General features: G+C 27.9%; 2 protein-coding genes and 2 non-coding genes across 4 annotated transcripts; 2 read left to right on the forward strand and 2 right to left on the reverse strand.

Moving 5' to 3' along the window:
* The first annotated feature begins 2,382 nt into the window (after window positions 1-2,382).
* On the forward strand, window positions 2,383-7,253 carry LOC101505669 (uncharacterized). Its single transcript, XM_004516920.3, has 7 exons — window positions 2,383-2,475; window positions 2,567-3,115; window positions 3,394-4,695; window positions 4,982-5,306; window positions 5,612-5,867; window positions 6,105-6,371; window positions 6,944-7,253. Exons 1-7 carry the CDS (start codon window positions 2,383-2,385, stop codon window positions 6,975-6,977), a joined length of 2,826 nt encoding a protein of 941 aa, XP_004516977.2. The 3' UTR covers window positions 6,978-7,253.
* A 219-nt stretch (window positions 7,254-7,472) lies between these two features.
* Window positions 7,473-7,554, reverse strand: TRNAS-AGA (transfer RNA serine (anticodon AGA)). Its single transcript has one exon. It is a non-coding gene; the product is annotated as a tRNA-Ser (tRNA).
* A 4,721-nt stretch (window positions 7,555-12,275) lies between these two features.
* Window positions 12,276-18,097, forward strand: LOC101505337 (uncharacterized). The gene is made up of 6 exons (XM_004516919.4): window positions 12,276-12,441; window positions 13,781-14,365; window positions 14,787-16,286; window positions 16,399-16,723; window positions 17,272-17,530; window positions 17,747-18,097. The coding sequence occupies exons 1-6, from the start codon at window positions 12,319-12,321 to the stop codon at window positions 17,958-17,960; spliced, it is 3,006 nt and encodes a 1,001-aa protein (XP_004516976.3). The 5' UTR covers window positions 12,276-12,318; the 3' UTR covers window positions 17,961-18,097.
* Window positions 18,098-20,434: 2,337 nt separating this feature from the next.
* Window positions 20,435-20,516, reverse strand: TRNAS-AGA (transfer RNA serine (anticodon AGA)). The gene has a single exon. It is a non-coding gene; the product is annotated as a tRNA-Ser (tRNA).
* Window positions 20,517-21,086: the final 570 nt, after the last annotated feature.

Below are 21,086 nucleotides of genomic sequence, written 5' to 3' on the forward strand. Positions count from 1 at the left end.
CAAATCAAATATTTAAGCTAGATAGTTCTAAATATTCTTATTAGTTTATAAATAAATATTTGTATTTATTTATTTTATTTTCACTTAAGCTAATATATTGAAGATCTGACTAAATATATTATTTTACATAAAAATATATTAACAAACAGGAAGTGAATATTTTACGTAAAAATATATTTTATATAATGTTTTCACTAAAATCTATTTTATCTCTAAAAAAGTTTATTGTTTAAGTTATTCACTAAAAATAGATTATAAGGATTTTTTTTTTTTGCGAAAGATTATAATGATGTTGAAAATTTGACATAAATGTGAATTATTTTTAAATTATCATGAAGGAAAATTTAGAGAGGAATAACACAATAATATAATATTTAGAAAATTATATATAAAATTTTATCATTTAAAAGAGTTTACCGTGTTTTTTTTTCTAAATCAATGGTAATATAAATCATGCACAATAAAATCCTATAAGTTTTTGACTGAGATGATTGATTAGAGGATACTTAATGTTTCTTTTTTGGAATATGATATGAGGCACCATTTTAAACTGTAAATCTTTTTTTTTTTTTGGGGAAGTTTTGGAAATTAGATATGACACATGAGATTTATTAGTAATAAAAAATATCATTGCTAAAGTTAATCAAATAATACGCAACTCACGCTCTAATGGAGGTAGTCACATCTTTTTCTCGCTTTTAATTTTTATTGGTATTATTAATTGTATTATTAATAAAATGATACTAATACTAATTTTCCTATGTATAATATATATATATATATATATATATATTTCTAAAAGTAATTAATCATTTGTGGTAGTTCAACATGTGTCAACATACTGAAAAGTGAAATAAAACATAAATATTATTTATAATTATACAACAAAGTGTAACACTTAACACAATTATATTATCATAAATAGAGTTTCACATCATGGTTTAAAAGGATTCTATTTTTAAAGAAATATAGTGAATGTTACATACCTAGAATAGTATTTTACACCCTCTTTCGCCCATCCCCTTCCCGCCACACTTGAAACCATTAATTTCACATATGAACTTATACGTAAACAGTTTATTGACGATTCGTTAGATTAACACGAATTTGGAGCTAGGGTTCATGGGAGGTTAGCGTAAACAGTTTAATGAATTCGATGAAGGATAAAATATGTATGGATATGTTGAATGAGTTGGGGGTTTTGACTTATAGGAGATTAATTTTTTTTAATTAATCCAATGTTTATTTTATTTTAATTGTTAATTAACACTGTAATTATTATGTCCAAAACATAAATTGATTAGTTTTAAAACTTTAATATATTTTAATTAAACTTAAATTTAATAAATTTTATTCAAATATTGATATGACTATTTATTAGATATCAACTAACTACTATTATATGAATATTTTAGTAAACAAAATTCAATTTATTATCGGAATTAACATAATTACAAAACATTTTCTTAAGAATTACTATCTCCTCCTTTCCTCTCTCTCTCTCTCTCTCTATATATATATATATATATATATATATATATATATATATATATATATGATTCTATTGACTAAATTGCAAGTATTAGAAAATTGATTGTAGTATTAAATTTGTTTATAATTTGAATTATTTTACTAATTTATATTTGAAGAGAGAGAATTAATTTATGTTTTTATTGCAATAGTTATTTTAAATAGCAAAAAAAATGTAACACAATTATGGATAAGTTAATATAAAATAATTAATGTAATTAAAAAAAGTCTATAAAGAGGAAAAACAAAAATTTCAACAGAGTCTTATATTAAGGGAGAAAAAGTAGTATGTATAAGTTAAACAAGACAATTATAATTAATTAGATAAATAGGAACTTTAAAAAATTGAATATAATTAGCATTTGCCTAATTATAATTTTATTTTCCAAGGCTTCAAAAACACCGGTTAAGATTTCAAAAATAGTAAATGGATTTCACTGGCACAAATTATTTGGGTAATTAATACTAGTAGTATGCTATTAGTGTTGTCTGCTCAACTTTTGTAATCAAAGAGTGTCTTTCTAGCTACTCAACAATCAACATTGTTTTAGTTTTGCTATAAAACATCTTTAAAGAGTATTTTACTACACTAGTTTGTTTACTTGAGTATTTTAATGTAAGTTATTTTTGTTACTTGATAATTTTTTCTTTCCTTTTCTTTTTCACTAGTATTATTATCATGCATATGTAAATTAATGTGCTTAGCTTTTGAACAAGTTTTTTTTTGCATATATTTTCATGTGTCCAAAACAAATAAATTAACCATGCATGGTGATATTGGTTGTGCTATAATATAGATTGATCAAAAGGGATCATCATTAAGCAACAAGGATGGAGAAGAGTTGTAATACCATGGCGGAATGTCTTCATTGTGCAAGCTTAATAAATATTGTATTCTCTTGGACTATAGAGGATCTTATCAACCAAAATCTTTTCAAACACCAGGTTCATTTTTTCACCTTTCTGTTGTGAAATGTCATATACTTTAGTAATAGTACTACTAAAAAGTAGCTTGATCATGTTTAATTTGGCGCAGGTGCCGAAGATTCCAATGACATTTTTATCAACAAATGGTTACATGAATTCATTCATTCCTGCATTGATTGAGGAAACACATTCTGATCTGTCTTCAAGCTTGATGAGTGTGGCACAAGCTTCTTTTTGTGAAATCAGGACAATGGAAACTTCTAAGCACTTTGCACCTCCCAATAACTTGTTCTATAACATTACATTGCAGAACACTATTGATGAGGTGAATGGTTTAGGAAAATATGAACCTGAGGTTGGTGATCTCATTGCTTTTACCAATATTCGACCGAAATCAATAGATGACTTGAGCAGGATCAAAAGCTACTGTCATATAGCTTATGTTTATGAACCAAAAAATGAATTTACTGATGAAATTCCTATAATTTTGTCCAAGTACATGGAGATGCATAGTAAATTTGACGATAGCAGGAACAAAGCTCAGAAATTCTATGCTGTTTATCTCATTAACATGACAACAAATGTTCGGATTTGGAATGCCTTGGTGGAAGGACCCAGAGCAAATATAATTAAAAAAGTGTTGCAGCCTTATTCAATGGTAAGAATCACCAATTTTTTTTTTCATCATAAGCTTATATATGCGGCCCAAATTGCAGTTGCGTTATAGAGACATACAAAATTTTGATGTCATAGTTTAAATTGCATTCGTGGGCCATTTGTAAAATTCTGCTTATAATTTTCACATTTTTTGATGTTTTTGTGACTGCAAGTTTGGCCATATCAACAGTACTTAACCATTTTTTGGCATTATTGTTATATGATATTAGTATAGATAGTGTCATAAAAAGTTTCATGTTTTCATTTCATATTTTACAGAAAGAAGAAAACTGTCAAACTTGCTTATCAGGAGAAATTGTTATTGGACCCCATGTTCGAGTACAAAACATAATCAAAGCACAGAATCTCAACAAATCTCAAGAAGATGCCATTCTAAGTTGTGTTAGTATGACCAAATGTCAACATAAAGATCCTACAAAACTCATATGGGGTCCACCCGGAACCGGGAAAACAAAGACAGTTGCTTTAATGCTATTTTGTCTGCTAAAGTTAAAAATCACAACAGTGACATGTGCTCCTACTAATACTGCAGTGTTAGCCGTGGCGTCGCGCCTTCACAGCATAGCTAAGGATTCACTTGAACATGGTTCGTATGGTCTTGGTGACATAGTGCTATTTGGCAATGAAAAAAGAATGAAACTAGATTCTTATAAGGGTCTTGGAGAAGTGTTTTTGAATAATAGAGTAAAGGATTTGTTACGCTGTTTTGCTCCAATGACTGGTTGGGAAAGTTGTTTGGAATCAATGATCAAGTTACTAAAGAATCCTGAACAGCAATATTCTTTGTATAAGAATAATAATAAAAATGTGAAGGAACATGACAAAGATGTTATGTCATTAGAAGAATTTGTGAAGGGAAATGACAGCCATGTCAGTCATGCATATTTTAATTACAAGAGACGTTGTAAATATCGTTCTGTTATGACATTGGAGCAGTTTGTAAAGAAGAGATATGATTACATTGTAGAGCAATATGATGTATATAAAGATGATAAAAAGTTAAGTGTTGGTATGAGTATGGAGAACTATTTAAGACAAAGATTCTGTATCATTGGAGGGAGGTTAAAGTCATTCATGAAAACTTTGTATACTCACTTACCAACATGTTTCCTTCATATTAAGTTGGTGTTGAAAATGTTTAGAGCTATTGAGTTGTTAAAATCTCTTGAAGTTTCATTGAGTCAAAGCAAACCAAAACAAGCTTTCCATAATTGTGAAGATGGAAAAGTCATTTTTGCTTGGTTTGGATGGTTAAGCTTAGAAAAAGAAGAGTTCATTGACACCCTTTGTTTTCTTTCTAAGGCTATTATGCTCCCAAAAGTTACAACCAAATATGGTCTATCACAATTTTGCTTGAAGAATGCACGTCTTATATTTTGTACAGCTTCAAGTTCTTGTAAATTGAAGACAGAAGAAATGAAATTAGTGCAATTTTTAGTGATTGATGAAGCTGCTCAACTTAAAGAATGTGAATCAGCTATTCCATTACAATTACCTGGTCTCGAACGTTGTATTCTCATTGGTGATGAGAGACAACTTCCTGCAATGGTCAAAAGCAAGGTACTAAGAAATTTATTTTATCTGTCTCATTTTACTTGAAAATCCTTAGTACTTTTTTTTTTCAAGTTAAAATAACATGTATTTTTTGTTGCTTTTACAATAATAAACTGCGCTTCATATCGATAAATAAAGGTATTTTGTTCAAAAAAATATGTTTTGATAATTTAAAATGACAAATAATATGACAATATTTCAGACTTGACAGATAAAACGGGTCGAAGATATAATTAAAATTGTGAGATTTTTATTTTTATTATGGTTATGATTACGAAGTTTTTTGTGTTAGATTGCTGACAGGGCTGAATTTGGAAGAAGCTTGTTTGAGAGGCTAGTATTGTTGGGATACAAGAAGCATATGCTTAGTGTGCAATATAGAATGCATCAATCTATTAGCTTGTTCCCAAGTAAAGAATTCTATGATGATCAACTTTCTGATGCCAACATTGTGACAGAGGAAAGCTATAACAAGCTTTTCCTTGAAGGAAACATGTATGGTTCGTACTCTTTCATTAACATATCTAAGGGTAAAGAGCAATGTAATCATGACTATAGTTTGAAGAACATGATTGAAGCTGCTGCTATTTCTGAGATTATTAGAAGCCTTAAAAAGGGTTTGCTTTCTCTTTCTCTTTTTCTTCTGTCAATATGTTTGTTTATCAAATTTTTAGCAATAGTGTATGAATTATGGTTTTAAATTGCGGTCACCAACTGCATTTAGAACCTCAATTTTAGAGGTCTTCACAGCTGCATTGCAATCGCAATATGTCTGCATTGATTCCATTTATTTGATTTTTATTGTAAAATAACTGAAATTGCAATTTAAAAATACCAACATAACATACTATAATATGATATGATATAATATACTATAATATATGATATATACATTATGTAATTTTTTTAATTTATTTGACAGAATATTTAAGGACAAGGAGGAAAGTTAGCATAGGGATCATATCTCCATACAAGGCTCAAGTTTATGAAATCCAAGAGAAAGTTAAGAAGTACATGGTTTCTGATCCTCACTTTTGTGTTAATGTTCGTTCTGTTGATGGCTTTCAAGGTGGTGAAGAAGACATTATAATAATGTCAACTGTGAGATCTAATGGGAGTGGAAAAGTAGGTTTTCTTTCCAATAGACAAAGAACTAATGTTGCAATCACAAGGGCTAGGTAATGTTATTTCTGTTGCTTTCAAGTATATCAATCATGAATACTACTCACACAAATATCGTAAATGACATTGACATTAACACCTATAATAATTTGATAAAATGAATTTATTAATAGTAATCAATGTGTCGTGTCACACACATGAACATATAGTGTTGAAAGTGTTAGAGTTGTTACAAAAATTAAAAAATATATGTACAAGTTAATTTGAAATTGATTTTTATATATTTCTTGTAGATATTGCCTTTGGATTGTAGGAAATGCTTCAACTTTAATCAACAATGACTCTGTGTGGAGAAAGGTTGTTCTTGATGCTAAAGAAAGAAATTGTTTCCATAATGCTGATGAGGACAAGAAATTAAATCAAGTTATTGAGGATGCATTGTTTGAGTTTGAAGTACTTGAAGAATCTTCATCATCATTTAACAAACTTAGAATAAGTGACAAGTCAGAAACAACTACACTTAGAATAAGTGACAAGTCAGAAACAACTACTTTCTCTAGGTAAGTGAAGCCATCATATTTTTTCATATATTAATGTTAATTGTATAATCTTTAACATTGAAATAAAAAAAATAAAAACTCAAAATTCTCATGAAATGAGATAAGACCTATAAATCTTTTTAAAAATTAGCACATCTTTTGATAGTTTAGCTCAATCCTAAACCTAAAAAGCATCAGTAAAACATCAAATGAAAAATAATTTCATAGGTTAATAATTTTATGCAATTTGTAAAAAAACATGTTTTTTGTACTAAAAAAATATTGGATATTTGGTATGCTGCAATATGTTTGATTTAATTAAGACAATATTTCCGGTTTTTGTTATATATTGGAGAAATTTTTTATCGTAAAAAAAATACTTATCCATTATTAAATTTTACATAATTGCATAGAAAATAGTACACACAAGACTGTCTTCACAAATAGATTATCTATATAAAAAATATTTAAAAAAGTAAAATAAAAGTGATAGTTCATAGAGTTAATCTGATAGCAACTAATATTTGCATAATTGGCTGGTTGCATAAGTTTTTGGAGAAACTAATACTTGCATGATTGTATTTTAATTATAGCAAACCATTGAAATTATGGATGAACAAGGAATAATGGAGGAAGATTTGACTATAGTTCGATTGTCAGCACCATGGAAAATTAGTGAAGACTGAAGACATTGAAAACAGTTACATTATAGATAGTGATGCAAATGAAGTATACATTTATTTTGTCATTTAAGAGTGTACCTTTCATTACTTGTTTGTGTTTTGTACTCCATATTTTGGTCTCAACTTTATCCACTTTACATTTTTTAAATATCACACATGATTTTGAAAGCATACATGCGAACATGGAAATAAATATATTGAATCATACCTTTGGATAGGATAAAAGCGAAATAGACATACATATCATTTATGTAAGCTTAAAAATTAAATCACAGTAATTAAGAAACTTTATTTGATATCATTTAATTTTCTTAAAGCATTAGTTATATTCTCTGTGATGCACATAAACATAAGAAAATTGGATTTTATGAATTGAAGAAAGGAAATATGACGAGACTTAATTGTTGATATTTTTTAATTAAAAAGAAAAGGATAAAACCGTGGACGGCAGGATTCGAACCTGCGCGGGCAAAGCCCACATGATTTCTAGTCATGCCCGATAACCACTCCGGCACGTCCACTTTGTTGATACTATTTCAATCGTCTAATATAAATACTGAATCGTTTAGTTAGAAATTCATATCTTGCATTTAAAAGAAATTCATATGGTTAAACAATCTTGATCAAAGAAATAAATATACAAATTCAACAATTAAACTAAGATTCCATAGCATACATAGTCCACTTGTTGAGATGATATTTCATATTTCATGGAATATGACAGTAGTACATCAATTATTTTCCATCACTCTTTTATATTATTGTTAAGATACTTTTCTTTTCTTCAACAAAAAACATACTACAAATAACCTAAAACTATAAAAATACAAAATTGATGTGCTTTGAGACTTGAAATTGAAATTGCAAAAATAATATATCTGAATAGGATAGAAATAAGATGTAAAATAATTTTCCAATTTTATGCAAATCCAAGACAAACCATAAAGTTACAACTATAGCAACAATGCCAACATACGATCTTATAATGTAAAATAGTTTAACATTTATAATATTTTAAGAAAATATCATGATAACTTTTTTTTTTTTAACTTCACGAATTATTCACTTTTGCAATTTAATTAACAATATCTAAATAATGAATCTATCTAAATAATTTTATATTACTATATTATATATTTTATAATTTAAAATATGTCACATCACTATTTTTATGTCAATAAATTTGAGTGATCGACCAACACATTGAGATTTTTAAATGGAAGAATAAACTCTACGAACATGTGACTAAAGTTTGAGTTTTATTTTATATTACTATTGCATTAGTCGTTGTTGAAAATTAAACAATAAAACTAACAGTTCAAAGCAAAATATAATTAAATGACCAAATAAAAAAATAAAAATTTCATAGACCTAAACTTAAAGGTTCACATATGTATTTTTGTTTTAATTTATTTAACTATTTCATATTCTTTCTATATACATTACCATAAACTAATATATATATATATATATATATATGCACATGTGTTTAAACTAATATATATATCACATATGATTTAAAGTTTTATTAATTGTGATATATTGATAGTATAATTTTTTTTATATAGACAATTCAAATCAATAAAATTCATATATAATAATAATAATAATAATAATAATAATAATAATAATAATAATAATAATAAATATTAATAATAATAATAATAATAATATAGTAAGTTGTTTGAGGAAAGGAGACTAATGGTATGTTGATTAAGGGGAGGGGGGTTATACTCTTGTAGCCCCTGGCTGCTCCTCGTTAATCCGTCCCTACCTCGGCCTTTTAACTCATAATTTTCAGAAAAATCGGTGGAAGTCTAACATTTCTTAAACACATTTAAATAAATAAATAAACAATATGATAATGATAGATTTGATATGGTGATGATACGATAGAAATAGAGATATAGAGAGAAAATAAAGTGTTAAGTAAATGTATAAAAATTATAGGGTACCTATATTATTTTTGAATATTTAATAGACAACTAGTAAAATATTAGAGCATCTACACGAGTTTGGAGTTGTTTAGCTGATTTATATAAAGTTGACATTTTTTTTCTAACGTGACTATTGTATTAGAAACACATTTAGAGCAAATGTATTCGGGTAGTATAAAAGATCATCATATCCACAAGGATTAATTCTAATAAATTAAGATAAAATTTCTAATCATCTAACAATTGTAATTGATTATCAGTGTAAAAATTCATTATACTGACAGTGCATATAAAATTAAATTTATAATCGATTACATATAATTTAAATGAATCTATAGATTATCATTAAATTATATGTGACCAGCTTATTTGTGGCTGCCTTAGGCCGCCACAAATAGCCCCTTTGTGGCTGTTTTTTGCCCTTTGTGAGGACTTTTGGCCCTCACAAATTTCTAATTTTCTTGTAGTGTTATATAATTTGAGGGATTCATATTTCTTTGAACTTAATCATAGATTTCATATTCAAAATTCAATCTTAGAAATATTAAAAAAATTGAAGGGCGATTTTGATAACCTTAATTTAAACAACTCAAATTAAAAATATCAACTTTTATTTTACATTATATATTTCAGATCTTCAATTCAATAATCTTTTTTTCGTAAAAAAATCAACATTTATTTGAGATTGAAATCATTCAATCAAGATTGAACGATGATGCATTTAGTGACTGCGTATATTAACAGATGTTGACAAATTTTATTAAGGAGAGATAACGTAATATAAATTATAAACAAAATATTTTTAATTAAAATTTTAATATAGAGATAATTCTAATTTTTAAATATATTAAAAGTACGAGTACACCATATCCAAATTCTGGTGCAAACACTAGAAAGTAGACTAAAATAATCACTTACTACTCATTTGAAAGGTTTAAGAACAAATTTGCATGTGAGATCCGGTCAGTCCTGCGTTGCGACAACTTATAGTTATAACCCTACTATATGGTCCAAAACAATTAAAAATGTCCTCCTCTCTTGTTTGTCATGAGTTAAGAAAATTGAGACCAAACATAGAGTCCTCTAACAAGGACCACTTTATGGTCATTCTTCTTTTTTGCAGGCTACAGAATAAATACGGTTAAAGAAAAGGTATTCCGCCCTATGGTCTAAACAATAGGACACAATGTGAAATGTGTTATCCTTATTATAAGTGTTTAATTAAGATCTTCCTAATTGTATAATAGTGTGTCCAATATTCATCTATATTTGTATCATTCCGTTAAGATTCTTTAAATTAAATTGGATCGAGGCGTCTGAATTAAAGTCGTAGCTTTGCCTCTAAGATTTTATTTCGCCTCGGTTTGACTTTAATCATCTAATATTTATAGCCATATATATCAATATATGCAAGTACTACTCGTGATACACTAGAGAAAATGTACGGTGGTTTACACCGTGATATACTTCTATTTAGCTCAAGAGTGAAACTATGATTTTGTAGATCTTTTTTTTAACTTTCTAACGCCCCTAAGAATACCTCAATCAGGCATAAGTACGTAGCTCAAGCCACGACAAAAATAGTAACAATGTGTATTTATCCTAAACGTCTAATTAATATGACTTTGAGACTTATATGGTGTCTCTCAACGTCTAATTAATAAATTTGTTTTTATTTTTTAAAATGTGTATTCATCTTTACTCATTATTAAAATGTCAAAAAACTGTTTTCGTTATTTTCATTGCATTTTCATTAACTTAATTACATTTTATCTTATTTACGTCACAATTATTTACTTCAAAAGTCTTTAATAAAAATAAAATGAACATATATTTTGAAAAAAAAAATAAAATCATAAAATCTTTTCACAAAATAAACATGACTTAATTTTGTGGTTTGGTTAAGGTTGGATCGATCAATATCATAGGAACTAAATATCGAACAAACCCTTTTCAAAAGCTGATTTTTCCATTTCCAGTTTGTTCAGTTTTTAATTTTTTTTCTTCAATCTGGATGCTGTGGTTTATATTGGATTGAATAAATTGTGACTAGTTGGGTGGATCAAATTTTCGTGACAATTGTCCTTAAATTTACGGAAGGGATAAGTTACCTTGAGGACTCTACTCCATATGCTATGTACATCTTGAAATTAATTAATCACATATCTATTTATAATATAATAAAACAACCCTTCATTTATTGTCATCTCATTATCAATTTTGTCAAATAAATTTATTTTTATCTAAATCAAATAAATTCTTATGCGTCACTCAAATTTTACTCTCACACAAACTAGATTTGAATTTTACTCTCACATGAAATACTAGTAGCTAAAAACACGAAACACGAGTCATATATATATATATATAGTTGAATTATCGATTTTCACGTGTCTATAAAGACTTCTGGCAATTACACAACCCTTTCGGATTTAATTATTTAAATAAAAAATACTTCTTTAAAGTCACAACTTTCTTTTAGTTTTTTTTTTAATTATTATTTTTATATATTTGAGACTAAAGAATTTATAAGTTAAACGTGGTAGAGCTAGTTATACTTTCCTTATATTCAAGACTACAAAAGTAGACAATTTCTCTTCTATCCGAAATCAAAGGCAGCGCTATATATATGCATCGAAATTGTTCCTATAATAATTGTTAAGATTATTCTTATTGAAAGATTTGAGATAAAATTGTTTTGCAAATGAATTGTGCTACGGACAAATATGGTATAGAGCATTAAAGATCAATAAGAACAATTTTAACAATTATAGATCAATACAAATTTATCTTTAAGTTTAGTTTAGTAGTAAAAAGACATATTCAGCACATGTAGAGTCATTGAAAAGATTATGTAAATCATTTTAAATACTCATTGAACAAAGTATCTTTTTTCTTATTAATAAGTGAGAGAAAGAGCACCTATTAATCATTTAATCATTTTGCCTTTCATAATATAATTCAGTTAATGCATGAAAATGAAAAGGGGCTTTAGAAGTCGAGAAGACAATGCATCATGCACCTTCTCATTTCCTATGAAACTACCCTCATGCGCAATTAAGACCTCCTAATCTTTTTTTTTTTTTTTTAAAAAAAAAAAAGGAACTAGTATTCCTATGAATAAATAATATGGTCATTTTACACTTTCATCAACCTTTTTAATTCTTCCCCTCTAAGTTGCAAAAGTTGTGAGTATCAGTTAAGTTTATGTTACTTGAAAGGTTGAGCAAAAGATATACCTTTATTAAGTGCTTAGTTTCTTAGGTTGTTCCATTCTCTATCATTAATTGTGTTCTTATATGTATATACTAATATTTTTTTTTTCTTAACTAATAATATCTTTAGAGAATGCAAAGGATGGAGAAGAGTAATAATGCAACTGAAGAGGAACCTAAACCTGGAAGGCTTTTAGATATTGTACTTTCATGGACCCTCGAGGATGTTCTCAACGAAAATCTTTACAAAGACAAGGTTTGTTTTATCCTCTTTTCAACACTCACAATGAAAAAGTGCACTTGTTTCTTATAAAAGGGTTTTAACACTAACAATAGGAGTGTGTAATATAAATTATAATTATATTATATTCTAACAAGAGAGAATACAAATTCCTATAGAAAACCTGCCAAAATCTCAATAATGGTTGGCCATTAATTTATATAGATTTTGTCCACTTTATTGTTATCATTTGTGTTCTTATATTTTAGTTTTAAATATTGAATTAAAATAGTATTGGAATTACATAATAATTAATTTATCAACAATGATATATAATACGATAGTTTTTTCATGAACAAATCATGAAGACTAAGATTTTAAGTTATTAAGAGTGGGTTAAAATAATTAAAAATAAGACATAAAATTACAAAAAGTGACTCTAGAAACCACCATACGATACCAAAAAATTCAATTTTTTTAACATGTCGCGGCGGTTTAAATTAAACTGCCTTTAAATGTTTGCTATATTTTGTTGTTGTTGTAATGACAGTTTCGAATGCTGCAAGTTAAGAAATAAGATCTTTTTTATTTCTTACTCTGTGGTTTATGGTGCATTTGGAGAGAGATAGACAAAATAAAAAAATAAAAAAGAAAAAAGTAGTTAATAGATTCCTTCCACCACTCAATAGATCTCACTTTCATTAAATTTTTAAATTTTTTTTCAACGTTTTTGTGTCTATCATGCATCATAAATAGAAGAGAAAAACTGAAGAGGATCTTATCTTGCAAACTAAAATCCTATTTTAATTTTGGTACAACTGCAATTTATTTTGATAAATAAATTTTCAAACACAACTAAATTGAATAGAAAAACTGAAAATAGAAGTGATACAATTATTTGAAGTCTGTAAATTGTGATTGATGTTAGGGTAAAGTATCCAAAATGTATAATCTTATTCCTTTTTTCTTAGTTTGTAATATTTGTCTACCCCATATATTTGCATGAAATGAAAAATGCTATGTTCTACTATTTTCTTCTCTTTTATTATTATTATTATTATTATTATTATTATTATTATTATTATTATTATTATTATTATTATTATTATTATTATTCTTGATTTAAATAATTGATAAAAGAAAAATTGATAAAAGTAAATTAAATATTATTGATAAAATGAGATAATTAATTACATGAATGGCTAAATATACTTATATAATCAATTAGATAAACAACTAACTTATTGGTATAACTAACCAACTAAGATATGTAACATGATATAATATGTAACATCTATTATGATTACTATGTTTTATTATGCAACAATTGCAAGTCCTAACATTTGAATGATTGCATTTCAATGTTTCTTCACAGGTTCATAAGATTCCAGAAACGTTTAAGTCACCAAAAGATTACAAGAACTCTTTTATTCCTCTGTTGTTGGAGGAAACTCGTTGTGATTTATCATCAAGCTTGTTCTGCGTGTCTCGAGCTCCTTTTTGTGAAATCCATAATGTTGAAGAATCAGATGGCAAGCAATTGAATTTTCCTAAATCTCAAAAGCAATTCAAACTGTTCCAACAGATCATACGGTTGAAGAGTACAACTCATCATGGAAATTATGAACCTGGGTCAGGAGATCTTATTCTTCTCACAAACATTAGGCCAAAGAGCTTAGATGACTTGAAAACATTGAAAAGTTCCTACCATTTTGGATATGTTAATCGGGCGAAAAATCACTGTTCTAATGCGATATTAGTTATGTCATCTAAAAGCGTCAAGATGGATATGGATATTCCGTATGACTTGAGGAACAAGAAAGAGGCAAAAGAGGTGAAAATGTATGCAGTTTACCTCATGAATATGACAACAAATGTTAGAATTTGGAATGCCTTGAACTCACAATCAGAGGGTGAACACCTCAACATTATTAAGAAAGTGTTGCAACTTGGTCTTAATGTAAGAATCACTTGATCATTTTTTTCTTTATTTGTTTCTCCTTTATTCATTAGACTATATACCTTAGTTTCTGACAATTTGGACACCACCCAATTTTTTGCTTATGACAAAAAATAATAGTCAACTTAGTTTCTGACAATTACACGTGGAGAACAAATTAGTCCCTGACAAAAAATTACTAAATTAGTCCCTATATGTAATCGTCAGAACTAATTTGGATATTAATTTTTGTCATGGGTTAAATTTGGCCGCGTTGAAATAATTGGAGACTAATTTGATTAATATCATATTGTGCAATGTACTCAATGTAACATTCATATTCTGCAGTATGAAATTAAAAGTACAATTGTATTATTATTGGAATTTTCTCTTTGCAGTTATATATGAATGTAACACTTTTTGTTCTTGCTTTGTGTTTCAGAGTGGACAAAACTGCAAAATTTGCTTGTCTAGATCAAATAGTCAAGCTTCTTTCATTGAAAAGGACATAATTGTTGCTCAGAATCTGAATGAATCACAAGAAGAAGCAGTTTCAAGCTGTGTTAGTATGATAAATTGTTGTCATGCTAATACCAAACTTATATGGGGCGCACCAGGGACTGGCAAAACAAAGACAGTTGCATGCTTGTTATTTTCTCTACTCAAATTAAAAACCAGAACATTAACTTGTGCTCCAACAAATACTGCAGTGTTGCAAGTTGCAACTAGGTTGCATAGTATAGTTATGGATTCCCATGAGCATGATACATATGGTTTAGGAGACATTGTGCTTTTTGGAAATAGTAAGAGAATGAAATTAGATTGTTACCCTGGCATTGAAGATATCTTTCTTGATTATCGCGTAAAAAATCTCATGCAGTGCTTTTGTGGTGAATGGAAGCATAACTTTGAATCAATGATCAAGTTGCTTAATGACCCTAGAGAGCAATATTTCATGGAGATGCATAGTGTGTCACTAAAGGATTCTTTTATTGAAAAAAATAGCATTATAGTATCTGTATATGATACAAATAGGGGGAATTATGGTTTTTATATGAGTTTTGAGGCATATGTTCAGAAGACATGGAGAGACATCACAAAGCTATACCAATTGGATGAGCATGATAGAAATGAATTGATGTTGACAATGGAACAATTTTTGAAACATAGAATTGATAAATTAAGAATGAATAGGCTCACATTCTTCATGCAAACCTTATACACAAGCTTCATGCAGATGTTTGAGGAACCTAGAGAACAAATTTTCTCAAAGTTGGGTTACAAGTCCCTAGAAGATTTTGCTATGAATAGCATTATAGCATCTGCTTATAGTGCATACAAGCAAAATAGGGGGAGTGATGATAGTTTGACTTTTGAAGGATATGTAAAGAGGGCAAAGAAAGACATAATCATGCTATACCAAACTGTCATGACTATGGAACAATTTGTAATTCAAAGATTTGGAAAATTAAGAGAGAAGCTCAAGTTCTTTATGCATACCATATACACCCACTTGCCAAAATCTTTCATTTCGCTTGATAAGGTGAAAAATATGCTTCAAGCTCTTGACATGTTAAGATCACTTGAAATTTCATTGAGTCAAGCCAAATTCAAGCAAACACTTGATGATTGTGAAGGATTAGAAATAAATGAGTGTCTTAGGATACTTAGTTTGCTTTCTAACTCAATTTCACTTCCTCAATTTAAAACGGAAAATCAAATCGAAAATTTTTGCTTGTCGAATGCTAGGCTAATTTTGTGTACTGCATCAAGTTCCGTTAAGCTTTACACAAAAGTGATGAGTCCATTGCAGTTTTTAGTTATCGATGAAGCCGCGCAGCTGAAAGAATGTGAATCAACTATACCATTGCAGCTGCCAGGTATCTGTCATTGTATCCTAATAGGTGATGAAAGACAACTTCCTGCATTGGTAAAAAGCAAGGTACTAATTGATATTGTATTCTTATTTTGTTGAGTTTTGCCAAAATTGAAGATTGTTGATCAGTATATAAAGTGTATCATATATTCATTGTTATCAACTTTTCTCATTGTAGATTGCAGATGAGTGTAAATTTGGACGAAGTATGTTTGAGAGGCTGGTTATTTTAGGCTACAAGAGGCATATGCTTAATGTTCAGTATAGAATGCATCCATCAATTAGTTTATTCCCATGCAAAGAGTTCTATGATGAAAAACTTTCTGATGCAGCCATTGTGAGGGAGGAAAGATATAATAAGAATTTTCTTGAAGGAGAAATGTATGCTCCTTATTCTTTTATTAATATAGCTAAGGGAAAAGAGCAATTTGATCATGGACATAGTTTAAAGAACATGGTTGAGGTTGCTGTTATTTCTAAGATACTTGAAAGCCTTAAACAAGGTTAGTTTAGCTTCTCTCTTCTTGAACTATGTGTGTTAATTGTCTCCTGCATAGTCAATTATAAGCAACATTTGTCACTTTTGATCGGAGATGAGTCTCAGTGTCTCACACATGTCGTTGTTAGACATTGACACAATACTGAAACATTGATTATATTAAATTAAATCATTTTCTCATATTATTACCTGTATTGACGTGCTATTTTTTGTGTTTGATATTTCTCTCAGTTATTGTGCTTCGTATAAACAAAAATATACTCCTATTATTTGGCCTCAAATAAAAGCAAACATAACTAACTTTCACTTTATTTAATTAAATAAAGATATCTATCCTATAATACCTTTCACCTAATATAAGATTTTATTTTTCAATGATTTTTATTTTCATGGAATATGTTTTCGTGAATGACACTTTTAAAAATGCATTTATATTTTTTACGATTAACAAAATTTCTTAATAAATATAAAATTAGTTATTTAATAAACAATATTTAATAAGAAGTATTTAATAAGCATTATTCATTCACACTTGTAACACTTTTTTTGCAGAGTGTATGAGGACAAAGAAGAAAGTTAGCATAGGAATCATATCTCCATACAATGCTCAAGTTTATGAAATTCAAGAGAAAGTTATGCAATACATTTCTGTTTCTGATACCAACTTCTCTATTAGTGTTCGTTCTGTTGATGGCTTTCAAGGTGGTGAAGAAGACATCATAATAATATCAACTGTGAGATGTAATAAGAGTGGAAAAGTGGGGTTTCTTTCAAATAGACAAAGAGTTAATGCCGCAATCACTAGGGCTAGGTATATTAAACCTATGTTTAGTTTCAGCGTAAGAGTAGCAAAATCACGGTAAATCACTCTAATTTTGCAAAAGTTACGCTATGTAGCTTTTACAAAATCACAGTGGCTCACTGTGATTATGTCAATTCTACTGCGAAATCAAACATATACTGATACTATTTTCATTTTTTTTATGTTGCTTCCTTGTGGACATAAAATTGAGTTAATTTTGTGCAGATATTGTCTTTGGATATTAGGGAATGCAACTACTCTGATCAACAGTGACTCTATTTGGAGAAATGTAGTTCTTGATGCTAAGAGAAGAGATTGTTTACATAATGCTGATGAGGACAAGAAATTGGATCAGGCCATTAATGATATCTTGTTTAAGCTTGAACTATTAGATAGATCTGAGTCAACATTTAAGAAACTAAGCTTAGATGAAAAATAAAAAAACAACTATTTCTTTAGGTAAGTGAATTATTTGATATAGTTGTGATCATATATGTTGTTTAAGATGCTTACTAATTTGATGAAAATCATAACCTTGTTAATTTAATGCCCTTGCAGTATCAAACTTTAATTTTATAACAATGTTTACCCAAAAATTTAAACTATGTAACTGTTTTATGCTATGAGTTTAAAATTTAACAATGATGAACTCCTTTGCATATATTCTTATATTTAATCAAGTTGTCCGGATAAAAAATATACCGACCTCATACAAAATTCCCTTAATTTCAGGAAAAAATTGTCTTGACTAATTTCCTTATTATTAAAATACTCTAAATCTTAAAAATATATTAATCATATATATTTTTTTTAAAATAAAAGTTTATGTAAAAGAAAAACAAAAACATAATTTGGAGATTTTTTTTATTACTTAAATTAATATACAAAAATATATTTTTTTTCTTTTTATCTTAAGAAGGTTGTAAAATATTCTATAAAAAAAAAAGTTCTCCAAATCATGTAGGTTTTTTTAGTCATTTGGAGAAAATCATATACTATATATTTCTTCTGCATAATTTTTTCTTTGGATCGGAAATCACCTCCATAAAATACTCTTTATTAGTAGTAGAATGATTTTCTAGAAAAAGTTTTTTATTGACAATAGAATCATTTTGTAAATCATTAGTATCTCTATCCTTAAAAGTATTTTGCAAAACCTTCAAATCATGGACAATTGTGCGATGTATTATCACGAGTGATAATAACATTTGAATATCTCATATCATCCACCAAATCTCTTGAATTTTAAATTTGTTTCCAAATCTGAATAAATTTGATGATTTTGGACAATATTCTTCTTTGACATTGTCTCACTCCAAAAACCTATAATACACATATCATAATGAAGATCATCTATTTGCTATTTGTTATATGAATTAGATAAGTTGGATTCAAACGTCTCGTGTATTACATTTGTTTCCTAGCATAACTTGGTATCATTTTCTGAAGGGATATAATATGATACCACTTCCTAAATTGATCTCACTTAGATGTTTCGTCACAATTCTTATTAGTTTTTTTTCCTCCTAATTTAGTGGAGAAAATTCTTAAATAATTGTGTTGTCTTCTAATTCAACATTAGATAAATGATCTACAAAAGGAGAATTAACAACACAATCAGTAATAATACCTTGAATTTCTTTTTTATACCTTCAATTTCAACCTTATCCCGAGCATCAATATTTTTAGGGACATATTTGCTTATTAACTTCTTTACACATGTAAGATCTTCAGTAGATTGAATTATGTCGTAACTGCTAGAATATTTTCGACAGTTATCTATGAAATATTCTACAATCTTACAAGATTCATAAAACAATAGAAATTTTTCATAATCAATGTAAACAAAAAATGCATAGCCTTCACAATCAACCATAATGCAATCTAACGTCTCTTGTGTGTCGTCCAAATCGACCAAAACTCAAGCAAAATGCCCCCAACGGTTATGTGTTGGTTGCTTCATCAAGAGATAAAGGAGTATCAATATTTCGAACGATTGTAAATATATTATTTAGCCTCCAATATTGCTGGGGTAGATTGTAGATACAAATTCAACCTTGTGCTTTTGTGTTTTTTACCAAATTTGGAAGGAAATCTTCGGTACAAGTTAGCATAGGGATTATATCTCCATACAAGGCTCAATTTTATGAAATCCAAGAGGAAGTTAAGAAGTACATGGTTTTAGATCAATTTTTTGTTACTGTTGGTTTTGTTGATGACTTTCAAGATGGTGAAGAAGATATTATAATAATGTCTACTATGAGATCTAATGTGCATGGAATGGTTGGTTTTCTTTCGAATAAACAAAGAACTAATGTTGCAATCAATTTAAAGATTTAAGTCATAAATTTGATGAAATTTGCATTATATTGAAGATGATAATTAATTTTATGGTTTTTGTTTGAAAATTTTGATGAATTTTGGTATAAAAAAAAAGATAACATTGTTGATATTTTAAAACATAAAAGACCAAATTGTCACTTAAAATTAAAATAAATGATCAAATCAAAAATAAATAAAAAAACTAAAATATTAACTAAAATTAGTTAAAAAAATACAAGTATTATTTAGTGTATTATTTATTTTGATTTCAAGTATTGTGAATTATGAATCACTTACCAAGTCGCTAACATTAACACATTGATATTAGTAATTATTTATAAAAAAAAAATGAATAAATTATAATTTATTTTGGCCGGTTGCGCAACTTTTTGGAGAAACTAATATTTGCATGATTGTATTTTAATTAGAGCTATTAGCACCCCATTGAAGTTATGGATGAACAAGGAATAATGGAGGAAGATTTGACTATAGTTCGGTTTGTCATACCATGGAAAATTAGTGAAGTACGTTTTTAAAACATCACATGATTTAAAAAGTATACTTTTGAATAAGAAAATAACATTAAAAAATCGTGGACGGCAGGATTCGAACCTGCGCGGGCAAAGCCCACATGATTTCTAGTCATGCCCGATAACCACTCCGGCACGTCCACTTCCATGTTATAATTTTCCAAAGTATCAATACATCACCACCGTTATAATCTTATTACGTTTTCACCGACGCAATTCAAATTTCCATACCTTTGGTTGGACTTTCTAAATATTTTATTTTAACTACATTTAACAATTTAAGTTTTTAACTCATAGATGAGCTAACAAATATCGATATTATTAGATTGAATATTATGTTATAGATTTGAACTCGAAACCTGCAATTATTTATGAATTTTTAATGATAATTATATCATCTAATCTATAGACAAAAAATATCTTACATTCTTTAAGTTAATGAGTTTTTCACATAAAGTTAAATATTATAATCAGCAACATAATAATCAAAATAATAGTTACATGAAACTTATATCAAACAATAAAAAGATTTGTGAATCCTTAATATTTTTTAAAAGACACTTATATTCTTCAACGCAAACATTATCATTGTCAATAGTTAAATTTCTAAAACGAAACAAAATGTTATATAATTATAAGTAACAAAATTAAGGAATACGATTAATATTATATTTACAAGGCTAGTGAAAAATCTGCCTCGGTAATTTACAATT

This window comes from Cicer arietinum, chromosome 2 (genome assembly GCF_000331145.2).
Source record: "Cicer arietinum cultivar CDC Frontier isolate Library 1 chromosome 2, Cicar.CDCFrontier_v2.0, whole genome shotgun sequence".
NCBI classification, from domain to species: domain Eukaryota; kingdom Viridiplantae; phylum Streptophyta; class Magnoliopsida; order Fabales; family Fabaceae; genus Cicer; species Cicer arietinum.